This window comes from Electrona antarctica, assembly GCF_951216825.1.
Source record: "Electrona antarctica genome assembly, contig: scaffold_54, whole genome shotgun sequence".
NCBI classification, from domain to species: Eukaryota; Metazoa; Chordata; class Actinopteri; order Myctophiformes; family Myctophidae; genus Electrona; species Electrona antarctica.
The window spans coordinates 548,898-570,757 of NW_027637297.1; the positions used below are offsets into that span (position 1 = coordinate 548,898).

Genomic DNA, 21,860 nt, shown 5'->3' on the forward strand with positions numbered 1-21,860 from the left:
AGAGAGAGAGAGGGACATAGACAGAGAGAGAGAGAGAGAGAGAGGGACATAGACAGAGAGAGAGAGAGATGAGAGAGAGAGAGAGAGAGAGAGAGAGAGAGAGAGAGAGAGAGAGAGAGGGACATAGACAGAGAGAGAGAGAGAGAGATAGAGAGAGAGAGAGAGAGGACATAGACAGAGAGAGAGAGAGAGAGAGAGAGAGAGAGAGAGAGAGAGAGACACCTGTGTGAAGTGAGCGGCGCTCCTATACATCATCTCATTAACAACTGAATTCATGTGATTGGTTGTTAAATATTTGGCTGACATTTTAACCCAATTCTCCTTTCAAATATTGAGACGTGTTGAACTGTTTTGGGCTAAAGCACCCCTCAGGGCTGTATTGCTAAAGCACCCCTCAGGCTGTATGGGCTAAATCACCCCTCAGGCTGTATGGGCTAAAGCACCCCTCAGAGCTGTATGGCTAAAGCACCCCTCAGAGCTGTATGGGCTAAAGCACCCCTCAGGGCTGTATTGGCTAAAGCACCCCTCAGGGCTGTTTGGGCTAAAGCACCCCTCAGGGCTGTATGGCTAAAGCACCCCTCAGGGCTGTATGGGCTAAATCACCCCTCAGGGCTGTATGGGCTAAAGCACCCCTCAGAGCTGTATGGCTAAAGCACCCCTCAGAGCTGTATGGGCTAAAGCACCCCTCAGGGCTGTATGGGCTAAATCACCCCTCAGAGCTGTATGGGCTAAATCACCCCTCAGAGCTGTATGGGCTAGCACCCCTCAGAGCTGTATGGGCTAAATCACCCCTCAGGGCTGTATGGGCTAAAGCACCCCTCAGAGCTGTATGGGCTAAAGCACCCCTCAGAGCTGTATGGGCTAAATCACCCCTCAGGGCTGTATGGGCTAAAGCAACCCCTCAGAGCTGTATGGGCTAAAGCACCCCTCAGAGCTGTATGGGCTAAATCACCCCTCAGAGCTGTATGGGCTAAATCACCCCTCAAAGATACAGACACACAGACAGAGTGAGTCAGTGTGAGTGCGTGTTTGTGCGTGTGTGCCGGCTGGTGTGTGTGTGACGTTGCTGTGAACCATGCATGTCATGATGAGTCACTCGTTGAGGGATGTTAAGCCACTGGATTATTAGGTTACGTCACAGCTGCGCGCGCACACACACACACACACACACACACACACACACACACACACACACACACACACACACACACACACACACACACACACACACACACACACACACACACATCTGTTCAGACTCAGCCCTACAGGGTGTGAAAATGTGTACGTCACAAAGAGGGGGGGGGGGTTGGGGAGGCGGGGGGGGTGTCTGGGTCTGTAAAGCTATGGTCGCCATGTTTGATGTTTCTGGGATTTAAACTCCAGCCCACATGACTCAGAATAGAGCTCTGTATTTGTAAATATTAAGGTCGTCCTTGGCGACAACACAGTGAACCACCAACACCAGGACGGATTAGGATAACAAGAACGTATCTTACAAGGACAAGGAAGTTGTCGTGAACAAACACGGCTGTGCTTTAAGTGCTTCGATACTTTGTTGAACGTTATGTCTCTGCGCCGTACAGCCGAGGAGGTCCAATAGAACGGTACGTCTCTGCGCCGTACAGCCGAGGAGGTCCAATAGAACGGTACGTCTCTGCGCCGTACAGCCGAGGAGGTCCAATAGAACGGTACGTCTCTGCGCCGTACAGCCGAGGAGGTCCAATAGAACGGTATGTCTCTGCGCCGTACAGCCGAGGAGGTCCAATAGAACGGTATGTCTCTGCGCCGTACAGCCGAGGAGGTCCAATAGAACGGTATGTCTCTGCGCCGTACAGCCAAGGAGGTCCAATAGACCAATAATCTTCAGGGTATATGACGGTATATGGCGGCCGCTACCACGTGACACATTATGTTGACGCCCCTCAACGATCCGTACAGCCTCGACGACCTTTCACCTCTCACTTGAATGAAGAACAGAAGACACAAATGATTGTAGAAACATTTGACTTTTATTCTTAAAGGAAAAAAAAGAAAAGGAACAGTTTTCTTTAAAATAGACTTTCAGTAGAAAAAAAAATAACAGTCTCCCCAGCAATCTGTCTGTCTGTCTGTCTTAACAATCTGTCTGTCTGTCTTAACAATCTGTCTGTCTGTCTGTCTTGACTCTTTCAAACAAGTCACTTCCGATTTAAAAAACAATACAAGAACAATAACATCCTGTCACATGACTCTTTGTTGCTAGGATACTGCAGTAAACAACAGAGCTAACATTAGCTTGGCGCTAACACAGCAGGACCAAAACAAAGTCTAAAAGCCTGAGTCTTTTTTCATATTATTTTTAAACGTTACTGAAATATCAAGAATACATTTCATATTATTAACCGTGTACTGTTAACTGTACACAGTTACTCTTTGACAACATTCAACCGTACAATAAAAACAGCAACTTGTTACAATGTGCAAAAAATATCCCTTCAAATACATCTTCTGGTTGGTATTGTCAGCGCACACGCGCACACACACACACACACGCACACACACAAATGTATTCTTGATTATCGCATTATTAATAAATGTATTGATATATCCTGCTGTGTGAGCTACTGACCGAAGAACCAATAGAAACACACCATCCCGGTATCCTAGCAACCCATAAACCAACCAGGCGTTGGCCTGGTGGACGTAATACAATTCATCTTCCTGAACCTTCAGTCACATTCCTTAAATTAACATTCACATCTCCTTAAAGGTCACACACTTACACATAAAGGTCACACACTTACACATAAAGGTCACACACTTACACATAAAGGTCACGTACTTAAAGTTAAAGGTCACACACTTACACATAAAGGTTGCATTCTTAAACTGGACACTGTTCTACAGCAGAGCACCAGGTGGCACTGTGACAAACATGCTAAAAATACAACATACACACACAACACGCGTGCGTGGGGGTGGTAGCAGCAGTTAGCCAACCTCAACGTCTTTTTGGAGAGCCCGTTGGGTTCACAGATCTGCCGATTTTTGACACGCGTCACATCGTTGTGCGACGTGCGAAATAAACGCTAAAGGCTCTGTGAGCCGCGACCGCTAGGCTCTGTGAGCCGCGACCGCTAGGCTCTGTGAGCCGCGACCGCTAGGCTCTGTGAGCCGAGACTGGCTACAGAAACACGGAGAGTGCCAGCCGACGGTCGCTTCAGTCGTCATGGAAAACCTTTTTTATCGCTTATATCGTGTCTTTACCAGGTTTTATCGCTTATATCGTGTCTTTACCAGGAGGTAAAGGATAAGCTTATATGGTGTCTTTACCAAGAGACTGGTAGGTACCACCAGGAGGCTGGTAGGTACCACCAGGAGGCTGGTAGGTTCCACCAGGAGGCTGGTAGGTTCCACCAGGAGGCTGGTAGGTTCCACCAGGAGGCTGGTAGGTTCCACCAGGAGGCTGGTAGGTTCCACCAGGTACCACCAGGAGGCAACCATCACAAAACGGGAGGGAAAGGCTTCTTAATTGCACTTATTTTGTTTAGTATTCCTAATAATCAAAGTGCCGGGATGCTAACATGGATGCTAACAGGGATGCTAACAGTGATTCTAACAGGGTTGCTAACAGTGATGCTAACAGCGATGCTAACAGGGATGCTAACAGCGATTCTAACAGGGTTGCTAACAGGGATGCTAACAGCGATGCTAACAGGGATGCTAACATCGATGCTAACAGGGATGCTAACAGCGATGCTAACAGCGATTCTAACAGCGATGCTAACAGGGATGCTAACAGGGATGCTAACAGCAATGCTAACAGGGATGCTAACAGCGATGCTAACAGCGATGCTAACTGGGATGCTAACAGCGATGCTAACAGGGATGCTAACAGTGACGCTAACAGCGATGCTAACATGGATGCTAACAGGGATGCTAACAGCGATGTTAATTCTTCTTGGCTAGCTGAGGGAAAAAGGTGCAAGTTTTTTTCCCCCCCACGCCATGTGACAAATTTTATGAAATATGTCACTTCAACCAATCAGGTCACTTCAATATGAAGCAATATGTAACACCCTGTCAGTCAGCCTAGCAACACGTGACTAGCAGCCCGACTTATACTTTATCGGAATTACCTGAGCTTACAGTTCTGGTATTTTCGGCGTGCGAGCATAAATCGGGCTCGAGGAAACATTGATTTAAAAAATATATGTATATAAGTTTTGTTCCTGGTGGGTCGGCCGGTTACATGTTACATGATTTACAGTCAATACTGAGAGAGACAGAGAGACAGAGAGAGACAGAGACGGAGAGAGAGAGACAGAGAGAGCTTTACAGGGGAGGTGATTTCACATTTGCAACAATAAAACCGACACGAATCACGAAGGAATTGCGAAGCGTGATTTACAAAAATATAAATCTATCATAAAGCGCGTTAACTCTGGTGTTAAATAGAAAAAATAGAAACTTCAGCTGGTCCTTAACTCTGGTGTTGAATAGAATCTTAACTCCGGTGTGAAATATAATCTTAACTCTGGTGTGAAATATAATCTTAACTGGTGTGAAATATAATCTTAACTCTGGTTTGAAATATAATCTTAACTCTGGTGTGAAATATAATCTTAACTCCGGTGTGAAATATAATCTTAACTCTGGTGTGAAACAGAGATTCAACTCTGGTATTGAATAGAATCTTAACTGGTGTGAAACAGAAAGTTGACCTAGGCGTGTCTGGTGTGGACCGTGGTGTCTAAGAATAGGGTTAGGTAACCTAAGATCTGACCCCAAGGACAGGCATCAGAGGCTTAACGTAGTTAGACTGCTAGTTAACGTAGTTAGACTGCTAGTTAACGTAGTTTAGTACTGCTAGTTAACGTAGTTTAGTACTGCTAGTTAACGTAGTTTAGTACTGCTAGTTAACATAGTTTAGTACTGCTCGTTAACGTAGTTTAGTACTGCTCGTTAACGTAGTTTAGTACTGACCCTTCAACACGTCTCATTTCTGTGTCCACTGGACACATTTTTACAAAACCAACATTATAAATGAGCCCTCATCTCTGGGGTCAAGGGTCGTCCCCTTTGAGGGCCCAGCGAGAACAAGTGCTTCTGTTTGTTGTCAAAGTGCTGCTGGTTTCCACGGAGACGGGTCTGGTTCAGGGGCTGTGACATCATCGTCTGAAGGAGCGGGTATTTACGAGGTGGGCGGAGGCACAAGAAAACAAAAACGCACATAAATTAATTAATACGAAATTACTGATGGATAAAAACCTAAAGTTTACACACCTTTATAAAACCTACACCACTTAAAAAGAAAGAAAAAAGCAAAACCCTTGGTGAAGATGCCCCTCCCCTCAACCCCGCCCACATCATGATGTCACTCCTCTTAACTCCGCCTCCGTGTGGTGAAGGTTTGAGTTTCAAACCAAAGCTGTTGTGAATGAATGATGATGAGCAAGTCCTAAGAATCTATAATGAATCCATATGAATCTATACTGCAGCTCTTCTGATGAATCTGATGCATATCTAATGAGTCTCTGATGAATCACATGTTTGTATGAATCTTGTGAATCTCTGATGAATCACAAGTGTGTATGAATCTTGTGAATCTCTGATAAATCTTGTGAATCTCTGATGAATCACAGGTTTGTATAAATATTGTGAATCTCTGACGAATCTTGTAAATCTCTGATGAATCTTATGAATCTCTGATGAATCTTATGAATCTCTGATGAATCTTGTGAATCTCTGATGAATCTTATGAATCTCTGATGAATCTTGTGAATCTCTGATGACGCTCATGAAGTTGAACAGAATCCTTGAGAAGTTCCTTGTGAGACCTCCATGTTGGATTTGTCCCGTTGTGATGACATCACATCCCATTAACCCTCGGATGGATTCAGGCGACGGAAGAAAAACAAAAAAAAACTAGAAACTAATTAAAACTGTCCCATACTGATGACATCATCAACCCTGTCCCATACTGATGACAGCATCAACCCTCAGACGGATTCAGGCGACAGAACCGTGGAAGGGAACTAATAAAAACGGTCCCGCTCTGATGACATCACAGCTCATTAGCCAATAAAAACAGGGTGAACGCCCCCTCCTGGGCAGGGCGGGCACTGTTTAAAAACAACAAACATGGTGCCGTTGAGCGAAGCCAATAGGAAGCCAGTAGGGGGCGGTGTCACCAGTAGGGGGCGGTGTTCTCGATGCGTCCCCAGCTCTGCCACTCGGGGAAGATTCCCGCCGACGTCCGAGGACTGCCGAAAGGGTCGAACGCCAGCTCTGTCCGTCTGTCTGGAGCCCCGCCCTCCCTGCGGATCTCCACCTATCAGCATCAAGATGTAATTATTAATTATGGATCTCCTCCTATCAGCATCAAGACATTATTATTTAATTATGGATCTCCACGTATCAGCATCAAGACGTTATTATTAATTATGGATCTCCACCTATCAGCATCAAGACATTATACATTAATTATGGATCTCCACTTATCAGCATCAAGACATTATTTATTATTCATTAATTATGAATCTCCACCTATCAGCATCAAGACGTTATTAATTAATTATGGATCTCCACCTATCAGCATCAAGAAGTTACTATTAATTGGGCATTTTGCCGTTGCTCGTTAAGATGGACCACCACTGATACCGTATGTATCAGTATGTATCAGTATGTATCATACATACTGTATGTATCAGTATGTATCAGTATGTATCATACATACCGTATGAATCTTAGCCAGGTCGGTGATTCCTAATAGGATTCACGCTTTTGTAAGCGAGTTGCTAATGGTTGTTTTTGTATTGATCCGTCCACTCCATGTGCGTGCGCATGTGTACTCTTTGCGTGCACGCTGTTTCTCCCGCGTTTGGTTAAAAGTTATATCGAGTGACGTTCGAATATTACAAACTTTGCAAATAACTTCAGTATTCAACGTGTCGGGGAGAACAAGGAAACCTCCTAACTCCATCTCCATCACCTCTCCCCCTCTCAAACTGTCTGCTAAAGCAGCTAACTCCATCACCTCTCCCCCTCTCAAACTGTCTGCTAAAGCAGCTAACTCCACCACCTCTCCCCCTCTCATGGAAGTCATTGGCAATATATAAAGTCACAACTTTGATGAGGCAGCCGCAGAATATACTGCCATCATAGAGTCCATCATCACCCTCGCCATCACTGTTTGGTTCCCCGCTGCAGCGGCCAAGGACAAGGCCAAGCTGCAGCGGGTCATACGATCAGCGGAGAGGGTGATTGGCTGACCTTTGCCCCCCCCCCCTTGAGGCCCTGTTTAGGAGCAGGGCTTTGAGGAGGGCCAGGAAGATCATGGCTGACCCTGCACACCCAGGCCAAAGTCTTTTTGCCCCACTTCCCTCAGGCAGGAGGTTGCGGTCCGTAAAGACTATGAAGGCCCGACATTCAAACAGCTTCTTCCCCACGGCTATCTGGCTCCTCAACGCTGCTGGTGTTGTCCTCTGACCGCCTTCTATCCTGCCCCCCCCCCCCTGACCGCCTTCTATCCTGCCCCCCCCCCCCCCCCTGACTCCCTTCTATCCTGCCCCCCCCCCCGACCCCCTTCTATCCTGCCCCCCCCCCCCCCGACTCCCTTCTATCCTGCCCCCCCCCCCCCCTGACCCCCTTCTATCCTGCCCCCCCCCCCCCCTGACCCCCTTCTATCCTGCCCCCCCCCCCCCCCCCTGACCCCCTTCTATCCTGCCCCCCCCCCCTGACCCCCTTCTATCCTGCACCCCCCCCCTGACCCCCTTCTATCCTGCACCCCCCCCTGACCCCCTTCTATCCTGCACCCCCCCCCTGACCCCCTTCTATCCTGCACCCCCCCCTGACCCCCTTCTATCCTGCCCCCCCCCCCCCTGACCCCCTTCTATCCTGCCCCCCCCCCGACCCCCTTCTATCCTGCCCCCCCCCCCCCCTGACCCCCTTCTATCCTGCACCCCCCCCCTGACCCCCTTCTATCCTGCTTCCCCCCCTGACCCCCTTCTATCCTGCCCCCCCCCCCTGACCCCCTTCTATCCTGCACCCCCCCCTGACCCCTTCTATCCTACACCCCCCGTCCCCCCCCGACCGCCTTCTATCCTCCCCCCCCCCCCGAACACTTGAACTCTCTGCACTTTATATTTATTCACTATTCTTTGCACTGTACTCTGCTGTCCACCAAACTAAATTCCTAACATGTTTACATGTCATGGCAATAAAGGCTTCTGATTCTGATTCTTCAGAATTGCTTTGTTTTCAAAATATAAGGTTTTCTTAATTTCCTGAAAAATGTATATTTTTCATTTCCTGAAAAACAGAGAATTCCTACCGTGATGCTATCATGCTGCATTGGCTCTGTCTGTCTGTCTGTCTGTCTGTCTGTCTGTATCAGAGCCTCGTCTTCATCACGATTTAATTCTAGTCGCACCGGTGCTACAAATTGCATTTCACAACTATTTTTTTTGTAGCAAATGAGAGTACCTGCTCGCACTGTCGAGCCCTGGCTATGTCTACATAAAATACTAAAGTTACATAAGTTGAGCCTTTGCATACGCCTGTAAGGTCGTCGAGGCTATAGAGCGTCGCGGTCCCGCCTCCTACCCTGGCCCAGGAAATGAAACCCAATGCATTATTCTCATAGACATTTCGTAAAGTATTTATTTAAAGACGGTTACGCCGCGGACAAAGCCAACTCGAGTCGTGACAACTCATGACAACACAAACAATATTTTGGACCAAACAAATAATTAGAAAGAAGAAAAAAACGGCAGGTTACAACACTTTTTTTGTTGTTTTTCTTCTTTGTAATTATTTGTTTGGTCCAAAATATTGTTTGTGTTGTCATGAGTTGTCACGACTCGAGTTGGCTTTGTCCGCGGCGTAACCGTCTTTAAATAAATACTTTACGAAATGTCTATGAGAATAATGCATTGGGTTTCATTTCCTGGGCCAGGGTAGGAGGCGGGACTGCGACGCTCTATAGAGCGTCGCAGTCCCGCCCCCTACCATGGCCCAGGAAATGAATCCCAATGCATTTTTCCCATAGACATTTCAAAAAGTATTTATTTAAAGACGGTTACGCCGCGGACAAAGCCAACTCGAGTAGTGACAACTCATGACAACACAAACAATATTTTGGACCAAACAAATAATTACAAAGAAGAAAAACAACAAAAAAAGTGTTGTAACCTGCCGTTTTTTTCTTCTTTCTAATTATTTGTTCGGCCCAAAAAATTGTGTTTGTTGTCATGATTTGTCACGACTCGAGTTGGCTTTGTCCGCGGCGTAAACGTCTTTAAATAAATACTTTCTGAAATGTCTATGAGGAAAATGAACGGAGAATAATTTCCTGGGCCATGGTAGGGGGCGGGACTGCGACGCTCTATAGGGCAAGTGCTACGGGCTGTAAGGTGGTCGAGGCTAGGGGAGGGGCTACAGGCTGTAAGGTGGTCGAGGCTAGGGGAGGGGCTACAGGGTAAGATGGAGTCTGAAGAGGTGGGTTTTCTACGGAGGAAGATAATGCTGGTCAGTGGGAGGAGTTACATATGGGGGCAGAGCTTCTATTAGGAGGGGGAGGAGTTACGTACGGGGGCGGAGCCTCTATTAGGAGAGGGATGAGTTACGTACGGGGGCGGAGCCTCTATTAGGAGGGGGAGGAGTTACCCACAGGGGTGGAGCCTCTACTAGGAGGGGGAGGAGTTATGTACAGGGGTGGATCCTCTATTAGGAGGGGGAGGAGTTATGTACATGGGTGGAGCCTCTATTGGGAGGGGGAGGAGTTACATACGGGGGCAGGGTCTTTATTAAGAGGGGGAGGAGTTACGTACAGGGGTGGGGCCTCTATTAGGAGGGGGAGGAGTTACGTACAGGGGTGGAACCTTTATTAGGAGGGGGAGGAGTTACGTACGGGGGTGGAGCCTCCAGTGCCGTCGGGCTCACAGTCGCTGGGCAGCAGGCGGTAGTTGTTCCCTCCGTTGTTGTCCCAGAACGTCTGATCGGCTGCCTCGAAACACACGCAGAACTCCACCTGGTGGCCGGCCTGTGTAATAACACAATAAATACAATAACAACTCCACCTGGTGGCCAGCCTGTGTGATAACACAATAACAACTCCACCTGGTGGCCGGCCTGTGTGATAATACAATAACACAAATACAATAACACACGCAGAACTCCACCTGGTGGCCGGCCTGTGTAATAACACAATAAATACAATAACAACTCCACCTGGTGGCCAGCCTGTGTAATAACACAATAAATACAATAACAACTCCACCTGGTGGCCAGCCTGTGTAATAACACAACAACGTTATCCCAGAACATCTGTGAAGACGATACGTATCGGTCTCGGTACATCCATAACATTGTTATTGTTATTAATATTACCTCAGTCAGGTCAATAGTGAAGGTTATTAATAATATTAATATGACCTCAGTCAGGTCCATAGTGAAGGAGAAGGTTATTAATAATATTAATATTACCTCAGATAGGTCCATAGTGAAGGAGAAGGTTATTAATAACATTAATATTACCTCAGTCAGGTCCATAGTGAAGGAGAAGGTTATTAATAATATTAATATTACCTCAGATAGGTCCATAGTGAAGGAGAAGGTTATTAATAATATTAATATGACCTCAGATAGGTCCATAGTGAAGGAGAAGGTTATTAATAATATTAATATTACCTCAGTCAGGTCCATAGTGAAGGAGAAGGTTATTAATAATATTAATATTACCTCAGTCAGGTCCATAGTGAAGGAGAAGGTTATTAATAATATTAATATTACCTCAGTCAGGTCAATAGTGAAGGTTATTAATAATATTAATATTACCTCAGTCAGGTCCATAGTGAAGGAGAAGGTTATTAATAATATTAATATTACCTCAGTCAGGTCAATAGTGAAGGTTATTAATAATATTAATATTACCTCAGTCAGGTCCATAGTGAAGGAGAAGGTTATTAATAATATTAATATAACCTCAGTCAGGTCCATAGTGAAGGAGAAGGTTATTAATAATATTAATATTACCTCAGTCAGGTCCATAGTGAAGGAGAAGGTTATTAATAATATTAATATAACCTCAGTCAGGTCCATAGTGAAGGAGGTTATTAATAATATTACTATAACCTCAGATAGGTCCATAGTGAAGGAGAAGGTTATTAATAATATTAATATTACCTCAGATAGGTCCATAGTGAAGGAGAAAGTTATTAATAATATTAATATAACCTCAGATAGGTCCATAGTGAAGGAGAAGGTTATTAATAATATTAATATTACCTCAGTCAGGTCCATAGTGAAGGAGAAGGTTATTAATAATATTAATATTACCTCAGTCAGGTCCATAGTGAAGGAGAAGGTTATTAATAACATTAATATTACCTCAGTCAGGTCCATAGTGAAGGAGAAGGTTATTAATAATATTAATATTACCTCAGTCAGGTCCATAGTGAAGGAGAAGGTTATTAATAATATTAATATGACCTCAGTCAGGTCCATAGTGAAGGAGAAGGTTATTAATAATATTAATATTACCTCAGATAGGTCCATAGTGAAGGTTATTAATAATATTAATATTACCTCAGATAGGTCCATAGTGAAGGAGAAGGTTATTAATAATATTAATATTACCTCAGTCAGGTCCATAGTGAAGGAGAAGGTTATTAATAATATTAATATTACCTCAGATAGGTCCATAGTGAAGGAGAAGGTTATTAATAATATTAATATGACCTCAGTCAGGTCCATAGTGAAGGAGAAGGTTATTAATAATATTAATATGACCTCAGTCAGGTCCATAGTGAAGGAGAAGGTTATTAATAATATTAATATTACCTCAGTCAGGTCCATAGTGAAGGAGAAGGTTATTAATAATATTAATATTACCTCAGTCAGTGAAGGAACAGGTCATTATAACTATTTATATATATTACCTGGGTCAGGTCCATAGTGAAGGAGAAGGTGTCCGTCTCGGTACATCCATAAACGTTGTTCATGAAGGAACAGGGGACGTCGTGGGTGGAGCTCCAGAGGTCAAAGGTGACGCGCAGGAAGACGTTCTTCTGGAAGGAGATGTTCCGAACCTTCACCGTGCCGCTGAGACAGCTACCCTGCACCTGATTGGATGAGAGCGTTAGTATCCTCTACTCTGATAGGACGAGAGCGTTAGTATCCTCTACTCTGATAGGACGAGAGCGTTAGTATCCTCTACTCTGATAGGACGAGAGCGTTAGTATCCTCTACTCTGATAGGACGAGAGCGTTAGTATCCTCTACTCTGATAGGCCGAGAGCGTTAGTATCCTCTACTCTGATAGGACGAGAGCGTTAGTATGCTCTACTCTGATAGGACAAGAGCGTTAGTATCCTCTACTCTGATAGGACGAGAGCGTTAGTATGCTCTACTCTGATAGGACGAGAGCGTTAGTATGCTCTACTCTGATAGGACGAGACAGTTAGTATCCTCTACTCTGATAGGACGAGAGCGTTAGTATCCTCTACTCTGATAGGATGGGACGGTTGGGACCAGAGGCGAATACTTCTTATAGCTGTCAACACATGTTCTGTGTTCTGTCTGTTTGATGGACGCCCCAATGGGAGTCACATGGTTTGACCAAACATTTGTCTTTGATGGCTGTGTTCTGCCCATCAAACACAAATGTTTGCGCAAGTAATTATTGTTGGGGTTAGGTCCAGACAGACAGACAGACAGACAGACAGACAGACAGACAGACAGACAGACAGACAGACATGTACCTGGCAGTTCTCCAGACAGACTCTCTGGGTCTTCAGTCGGTTCCTGAAGTCGAGATAATCTGCAGCGGGTTGGGGGAAGTCTAGGAGGAGGCTGGGGTGGTGGGGGGACTCTGGAGCTGTCAATCATTAGCATCATCATCATCATTATTATTACACATATTGATGAAACACTGAGTAAAGGTTGAGTATTCAGTGCTTTGATTGGTCGTTGTAATGTAAAGGTTGAGTATGCAGTGCTTTGATTGGCCGTTGTAATGTAAAGGTTGAGTATTCAGTGCTTTGATTGGCCGTTGTAATGTAAAGGTTGAGTATGCAGTGCTTTGATTGGCCGTTGTAATGTAAAGGTTGAGTATGCAGTGCTTTGATTGGCCGTTGTAATGTAAAGGTTGAGTATGCAGTGCTTTGATTGGCCGTTGTAATGTAAAGGTTGAGTATTCAGTGCTTTGATTGGACGTTGTAATGTAAAGGTTGAGTATGCAGTGCTTTCATTGGCCGTTGTAATGTAAAGGTTGAGTATGCAGTGCTTTCATTGGTGGTTGAGAAAGCCAGACAGTACCTTGCTGGCCTGAGAGGCGCAGGGCGGCAGCAGCGCCCTCTAGCTCAGACAGGTGGTAGTGCAGCGTGTCAGAGAACTCAGTGAAGTGATGGACGGAGGTCAGCGATAGGCCGCGCCAGTCTGACCACACCACACTCTTCTTCTGCTGCTGTTTCCTCCTCTTCTGGAGAGAGCTCACTACCGCCGCCCTGCTGGTGGTGGAGGGGGAGGAGGAGGGTGGGCTGCATGCAGACACAAACATTTGAGATGTTTAGAGATGCAACAGAACAGAACGGCTAGCGTAGCCAAATCGCCCTAAAACGCCATATCGGTATCGAACCGATGTCAAAATTATCCCCATTATTTTGACCGATATTTATGACGCAATAATACCTGTCTCTTTAAGAGCAGAGCAGTCTGTCTCTGTCTCCAGGCTAGAGATCAGCGGAGGAGCTTTTTTGTCACCCGAATCCGAGTGTGCATATTTATAATCCGCCCGTTATCCGACCGCATTAATTAATTAATCCAATTTATATATCCGCAACGAAATCCGCTGCAGGGATAGCCAATCTACAAGCTCACAACGCGTCACTGGCTCGCTGCGACGTGTTGTGAGCTTGTAGATCGGCTATTTATAAGTTGTGTCACTCACCACTGCCGACAGTTCACCAAAGTTACGGTTGTATATTCCCATTTCCATGGCAACAAGGCTGCCGTCCGTTCAGTCAGTCACGTTCGCACATCGCAACAAACGTCTTTCCATGTGGCATATATCCAGCCCTCCCATGCAGTCCCATGGCACCGAGTCCCACGCCAAACTTATATTCTTCCCTTCTGTTTCAGTTAGTTGTAAGTTTATTTCACACTCTAAGCTGCCCGTTAGCCTAGCAGCTAGCAGACCACTTGTTGTTGTGGTCCTTCTTAGCCAATATAGGCGTCTAATTTGTGCCTGATGGAAAATATTAAAATACTACTAACGCATGCACGCTGAGATTTTGTGCCTTTTAAAAACTATATTATAAGCCTATAGAATATAGATAGATGTCATTCGTTTATTTCCGTTTTAAAAGTTATAAAACCTATAGATGGATGCCATTAATGTATTTCCAGCATTATTTCACCCGTGGTTTATCCGATATTAATTTGATATTAATTGACCCTAAACGGACCCTAAACTGCGGTTAACCGCGGCATCCGCTGGTCTCTACTCCAGGCTGCTTATTGGTTAGAAATACTAACAGTCATTAGTCCATCGCACTTCACATGCGTGGCGTGGCAGGTTAAAACTAACCCGTGGCAGGTTAAAACTAACCCATGGCAGGTTAAAACTAACCCGTGGCAGGTTAAAACTCATGTTGTGGTTTTATAAAACTACACAGTGGTGAGTGATGTCATGTTGTAGTTTTATAACCTTTATAAAACCACACCATGGTGAGTGATGTCATGTTGTAGTTTTATAACTTTATAAAACTACACAGCGGTGAGTGATGTCATGTTGTAGTTTAATAACCTTTATAAAACTACAACGCGGTGTTAAGCTATGAACTCGAACTGTACAGTGAATAGGCCCCTCCCCCCTCATGTCCTACCTGGCTGCAGTGCTGCCGCTGGTCACAGCTCCCCCTGTGGGGCCGGAGGGGTACGTGCTCACAGCGCCCCCCTGTGGGCCGGAGGTCTCGGTCTTGGAGCTGAGACACGGACGCAGAGGTTTGGCTTTGCAGCCGTTTGCAGCGCTCTGCGAAGCTTTGCAGCGAGGATGGGCGGAGACTCGCGTGTCATAGCTACCCAGGAAGGAGCTGATTGGTGGAGAGCTGGCGAAGCAGAGCCGCATGGCCATGTCAGCTGACAACCCTGACGAACCAGGAAGCAGAACTCTGGAGAGAGACGGGGGGGGGGGGGGGTTGAGGGGAGACAGAATAGAACAGAATGATTGATCTAGTCTGTTTGACACATTCTCTGCGTCACAGAACAGAATGTTTATAAATAGACCCTGAAACATTCATTACATAACAAGCCCTGGTAGCTGTAGTGGCTACTCTGGTGTTCCTGACCTCACAGACCAGACTCTGGTCTGTAGTGAAATATAAAGAACGTTTTATCTGCTCCGATCTCCCTGACCTCACAGACCAGCCTATGTGTGCACGTACGTGCACATCACATTCTGGGTTGAATAATGAAATAAATAAACAACCGTTAATTAAACAGATAATGACCCGGAAAACTATCTTTACTGACATCCCTAGCAAGCAATGTACATTATGTTACACTCACTCACACACACACACACACACACACACACACACACACACACACACACACACACACACACACACACACACACACACACACACACACACACACACACACACACACACACACACACACACACACACACGGCATTTAGCAGACGCTCTTGATCCAGAGCGACTTACATTAGGCAAGAACAAAAGTATGGGAATACATCACATATATAAAATGCATTTAACAAGAAACATGCGTAAGCTAAGAACGTAACTAGAACATATCTATATAATGACACTATACATATTAATTATACATACTATACTATGCTATACATATGTACTATAGGGCATTCACTTCTAGTGATTTTTACTAGTTGACTAGTTGCCTGGTTTACTAGTCGACTAGTCGTTTAACTACTTATTATGTAAAAATTAATAATTAATAATAAATAAAATAAAAAAAATCTTTGTGTACTGTGTGTTCGGTGGGTTGGTTGGTTGAAAACGGTGTGCGTGCATTGTGGAGCAGCACCCAGCCTAAACGGTGTGCGTGCATTGTGGAGCAGCACCCAGCCTAAACGGTGTGCGTGCATTGTGGAGCAGCACCCAGCCTAAACGGTGTGCGTGCATTGTGGAGCAGCACCCAGCCTAAACGGTGTGCGTGCATTGTGGAGCAGCACCCAGCCTAAACGGTGTGCGTGCATTGTGGAGCAGCACCCAGCCTAAACGGTGTGCGTGCATTGTGGAGCAGCACCCAGCCTAAACGGTGTGCGTGCATTGTGGAGCAGCACCCAGCCTAAACGGTGTGCGTGCATTGTGGAGCAGCACCCAGCCTAAGTTTTTCACAATGCATGTACTGTATGTGACAAACATCTTGAATTAAGACGCAGAGAGGAGTTCTAGGTAACAACAATGCCACTTGTATTTTTAATACTGCAACTTCAATGCTTTACAGCAACCCACACAATGTAGTATCATCAATATTTCAAACGAAAACAAAAAATGTTTAATAAGATAAGCCATTAACAGAGTCCTGCCGCTCACCAGGGCACATTTAGCGCAGCAGCCAGGTTGACATGGCAACGATACAAAGACACTCGCACGTGAGTACTGAGAACTCAACGTCTCAAACAACATTTCAGATGGCTCAAACAAACCCGGATCAATTTCAGCTGCTGCTACAATAATAACAACAAATTAAAACTGGACTCACCAAAAAGTTGTCTCACGGCCTCATGAAACAAAACAAACAATAAATCCACCTGTTGGTCTGTGACATCTGTCAAAAAGGCTAATCTACTCGCTGTCGCTATCACGGACACTGATGCCGTCCTCCTCTGTCTCCTCTTTAATTATTGTCACCGGGCCGTCTCTCTGGTTTGCATTGAGGAAGATTAGTGTATTAACGTGGGAAGGATGCAGACTTGAACGCTGCCGAGTGACTGTGTTCCCTGCCAGGGAAAATACACGTTCGCTGGGAGTGCTGGTTGCTGGAATCGCCAGGTAGGTCTTGGAGAGTATAGCAAGACGGGGGAAACGACCCTCGTTCTTTGCTCACCACGCCAGCGGGTTTTCCATTGTGGGTATTTGGGGCAACAGTTGGTATTCGCGCAGCTCTTCTGCATTCGTGGTGGGTTTTTTTTTGTCCATGCTTTCGTAATGGGGCCCAAACAACTCTTCAAAGTCACTCTCCAGTCTGTCCTTTTTTCTTTGAGTCTCCGGTTCCACTCCAGCGCTGTCCTCGTCCTCGGCATCATCATCTATGGTGAAAATTAAGAGACATTAATTGCGTTGTTTTATTTATTTATTTCTTATCTATTCAACTAGTCCTAGGCCTAGGCTACTTAGCTACAATTATTTGCACTATAATGATATAGTAAGCAATATAATATAGTGAGCAAATATAATATAATGAGAAATATAATGCAATTTAATATATTGTATAATAATAATAATAATAATAATAATAAAATATAGTGAGCATGAGCAATTTTAAATAATATATTGTATCATAATTCTTGCTATTAGCCAACATTAGTGGGGTTTTGATTGGGATTCATTTAGTTAATGATCATCACCTGTCGCTCCAGGATTGGGTTGTTCGTCTTCTCCCGGTACCAGGTCGTCCAGATGCGCCCAGGCTTCCTCTCTGATATTGGCTGGGAGGAATTTGAGTTGTTTGAACCGGGGGTCCAGCATGCATGCCGTGATTGGGACGGATTTAGCCAAATCATCAGTCGAATCCAACTTGAAGCGTGTTATGAGCTGGTTCTTCACGGTGGTCTTGAATGTGCGGGTAATAGCCAAATCGTTCTCTTTCGCTCTCAGCGTGTTGTCAACCAGGTTGAGTATGACGGGATAGACGAACGACAGCCCGACGTGCGCCTGACCGCACATTATGGTTGTTGCCTTGGCCAGAGGCCTCGGTACAGGTATTAGCTGCTCCATTAAATCCCACTGGTTGCTTTTAAGGGACAGGGCCTTTTTCTGGGACGGCTTCATTGTCCCCTCGTCGCTTAGAACGGCCTGTACTGGGATGCGCTGCTCGAACAGACATTCCACCATGGTGAACGTGGAATTCCAGCGAGTCGCGCATCGTTTTTGAGTTTGCGGGGATTCTTACCCAGACTTTGCTGACATTTCTTCAAAGCACAATGTGCAACTGATGAGTGGCGGAAATGTCCGACAAGACGCCTAGCAGCAGTTGTAGTCTTCGCAACATCAGGTAAATCTAACCCCTTTTTTATGGCTAGTTGAAGGGTGTGCCCTGTGCATCCAAGGTGGCTGGGAAAATGTTGACAGAGGTCCATTGCCAAATTCATGCTGCTTGCGTTGTCATGAACAGTGGAAAAGACACTCAAGTTCCACTCCTTTATGGTTTCTGTCAGCTTTTCGGCAATATTTATAGCAGTGTGTCTCTCGGTCATGTTGTCTGTTAGCAGCACTCTTGATTTGATGTCCCATGGGTCTGTGATGTAGTGAGCGGTCACTGTAATATAAGGATCCATAGTGCAAGATGTCCACAGGTCGGTAGTGAGAGAGACACTTTTACCTTCGATCTCCTCGGCAATGTTGCCTCTCAAAGTTTTGTACTGCCTGTTGATGGTCTTCCAGACTGTAGTATGACACGGAATTGTATAGTTTGGCTCGAAAAACTTTATTAATTCCATGAAGCCTTCTCCATGAAGAGCAGCGATTGGTCGGCAATCTTTGACAATAAAGTTGATAAGTAATTCTGTTATCTTCTTTCTTCTCTTGTCTGTGAGTGGGCGTTGGGAATAATCTCCCATGGTGGTCTGCTGCGGTGCAGTCTGCTTGGTGCTGGCCGCCGCGGTGCTGCTGTTGGCGGCGGCGATGCTGCTGCTGGGAAGCGGGTGTTTCCCATTCAGGTGGTTAGACATAGAAGACGTATTTCTGTTGTACTTGAGTGCAATCTTACATAATTTGCACACCACCGTGTGATTGTCCTTGTCTTCGGTAAAATACTGCCACACAACTGAATTACGAGGCCGTTTAGCTGGGACTGGAGCGGTCGCACCATGTTCTGTGTTTGTTGTAGCCATGCTTCTTGTTACTTTGGGGCGGAAGCAGTGTGCAGGTTGGGTCCGGGTTGGGTCACAGTCACACATGCCGTTTCCGATCTGGCTGGTTTTATTATAATATTTGTAGATTTAAAAACGGTGTACATTGGTGTCTATAATCTATCTGATAATTAGTAGATATTGAGGCCCACAAAAACGGGATTTTTTTTTTTTTTAATCAACTAGTCGACCAGTACCAACGAGGTCAACTAGTGGTTTTACTAGTCGACTATTAAACTAGTCGACTAGTTGGTTAATGCCCTAATGTACTATGATGTGCTATGACTACATACAATGCAATTATTGTGCTGTCTACAGCCAAAATGAGCAGCTGTCAATCACCTAGCAGCTGTCAATCACCTAGCAGCTGTCAATCACCAAGCAGCTGTCAATCACCAAGCAGCTGTCACTCATCAAGCAGCTGTCAATCACCTAGCAGCTGTCAATCACCAAGCAGCTGTCAATCATCAAGCAGCTGTCAATCACCTAGCAGCTGTCAATCACCTAGCAGCTGTCAATCACCTAGCAGCTGTCCAGATCTATTTCTGATGATGAATTGAGGACACAGTAACCTAGCTTAATGTTAACTCTACTGATGATGAATTGAGGACACAGTAACCTAGCTTAATGTTAACTCTACTTGGGGTTAGGGTTAGGGTTACGCACTACGAGCTTGTAGGTCTGCTATTTTTGAAAAATTGTGAAAATGTGCCTCAAATCTTTGAATGTATATTCTTTCTGAGTGAACGTTTTTTTTAACTCAAATCTTTGCTTCTGCATGAGAGGTTCCTGGAACAACATATTTCCAGATGGGGTCGGCGGCCAATTACAGATCATGTTTGGGGTCCTTGACATGAAATATGGAGCACCACTGGTACAGAAACATGAGGCTTTTCAGAACATTGTCACCATTTAGAAACGTCAGGCCTAAATGGGCTAAAGGTCCGAGTCCGGTTTTCGGATTTTTAGCAGCGTTTCTCCATCGGTTTTCTGAAAAACGCGCCCAGTGTGCAACCACCTTTAATGTTTCATTACGTTTTGGCAGAAATAACAGATCATGGAGCTCACAGCGCCTGTGAGCTCACAGCGCCGGTGAGCTCACAGGCGCTGTGAGCTCACAGCGCCTGTGAGCTCACAGCGCCTGTGAGCTCACAGCGCCTGTGAGCTCACAGCGCTCACAGCCATTTTTACTTTTTGAATTTTTAACTATACAAAGTAATGTCTTTGCATATTTAAGTTGTTTTGTCATGTCTGCCCTGTGCAATTATTTATTACGAAGCCTTAAAGGCAATCTGAAATGTCCAATGTTCAGCCAAACAAACAATGAATCAACTTAAACTAAAATATCATGTCATCTTTAAGTGTCCAGTCTGCCTTTTAGCCATGATGACCTGTCACTTAAAGCTTTTTACCACCATTTTAAACTTATAATATACAAGATATACCAGATCTACAAGCTCGCAGCGTAGAAACATGGTGAAAAGACCAGATCTACAAGCTCGCAGCGTAGAAACATGGTGAAAAGACCAGATCTACAAGCTCGCAGCGTAGAAACATGGTGAAAAGACCAGATCTACAAGCTCGCAGCGTAGAAACATGGTGAAAACGTGTGCAAATCTTTGAATATACTTGTATCCTTTCACAGTGAACAGTGAACCAGACAGAAGCCCTGGAGCTAGACATATTCAGATGGGGCCAAATAGATATAATGCTTTTGTCTGAGTTTGAGCACCACTGATATAGAAACATGTTTGTTTTAAAGAAAACTGTCATGATTTAAAAGACATTAGAATCTATTCTGGTCTATAATGGGTTAAAGTAAGTGTCCAGTCGTCCTGCTACTGGCTGGAACATTATGTAACAATGTGACACAATGTATCATTTTAACACCATTTAACACAATGTGACACAATGTATCATTTTAACAGCATTTAACACAATGTGACACAATGTATCATTTTAACAGCATTTAGTATCATTTTAACACCATTTAACACAATATGACACAATGTATCATTTGAACACAATATGACACAATGTATCATTTGAACACAATGTGACACAATGTATCCATGTGACGTCATTTTAACACAATGTGACACAATGTGTCTACTGCCAGTATGTACACCGTGTTCTTTACTCTAGTAAAAGTATCAGTATGTGTAGAAATACTTAAAAAGTCCTGTAGACAACATTTGGAAGCCAGCCAAAGCAGTGGTGAGTGACAGGTGGAGTAAAAAGAGAGTACTTTAAGTACACCTAGAATACTTTTACTTGTCTATCTTTACCTCGGCCAGGTCATTGAGTAAAAGTACTTATATGGTGTATACCGGTACTTTAGTGAAAAAGTACTTGTCTATCTTTACCTGGTGCAGTTGAATGAGTACTTGTAGCTGTGTGTACTGTAGTATTAGTATAAGTACTTTGTACTGTACCTGGTGCAGTTGAATGAGTACTTGTATGTGTAGTATTAAATAAGTACTTTGTACTAACTGTACCTGGTGCAGTTCATTGAAGAGTCGTGTCCAACAAAACGACGTCACGTCACAAAAGCAGCTTTTTACTCCTTTAATCTTCCCCCGGTGACTTCACGGATGGCGGCGGCTCGTCGTCATGAAGGTTATGTTTTAAAAAGTGTTGATAAAAAGTGTTTTTAGAGTTTAATCTAAATGTTATAAATGATTTAATGTTTAATGTTTCAGCGCTCTGACGCACCACGCCTCCCGCAAACACACCACTCTTACACAGAGCCCAGG

The 21,860-nt window shown here is 44.8% G+C and overlaps 1 protein-coding gene across 2 annotated transcripts; it reads right to left on the reverse strand.

Annotated features, from left to right (window-relative positions):
• Positions 1–1,990: 1,990 nt before the first annotated feature.
• Positions 1,991–21,860, reverse strand: ppp1r3cb (protein phosphatase 1, regulatory subunit 3Cb). 2 transcript variants are annotated; one of them, XR_013789453.1, is made up of 8 exons: positions 21,603–21,860; positions 14,870–15,154; positions 13,302–13,522; positions 12,746–12,861; positions 11,925–12,107; positions 9,896–10,027; positions 3,141–6,316; positions 1,991–3,071 (listed from the first exon to the last, which is right to left on the reverse strand). XR_013789453.1 is itself a non-coding variant. In XM_079531850.1 (7 exons), exons 1-7 carry the CDS (start codon positions 21,614–21,616, stop codon positions 6,173–6,175), a joined length of 1,095 nt encoding a protein of 364 aa, XP_079387976.1. In that variant the 5' UTR covers positions 21,617–21,860; the 3' UTR covers positions 1,991–6,172. The 2 variants fall into 2 exon arrangements, 1 of the variants encoding a protein (XP_079387976.1); XM_079531850.1 differs by having other exon boundaries at positions 1,991–6,316.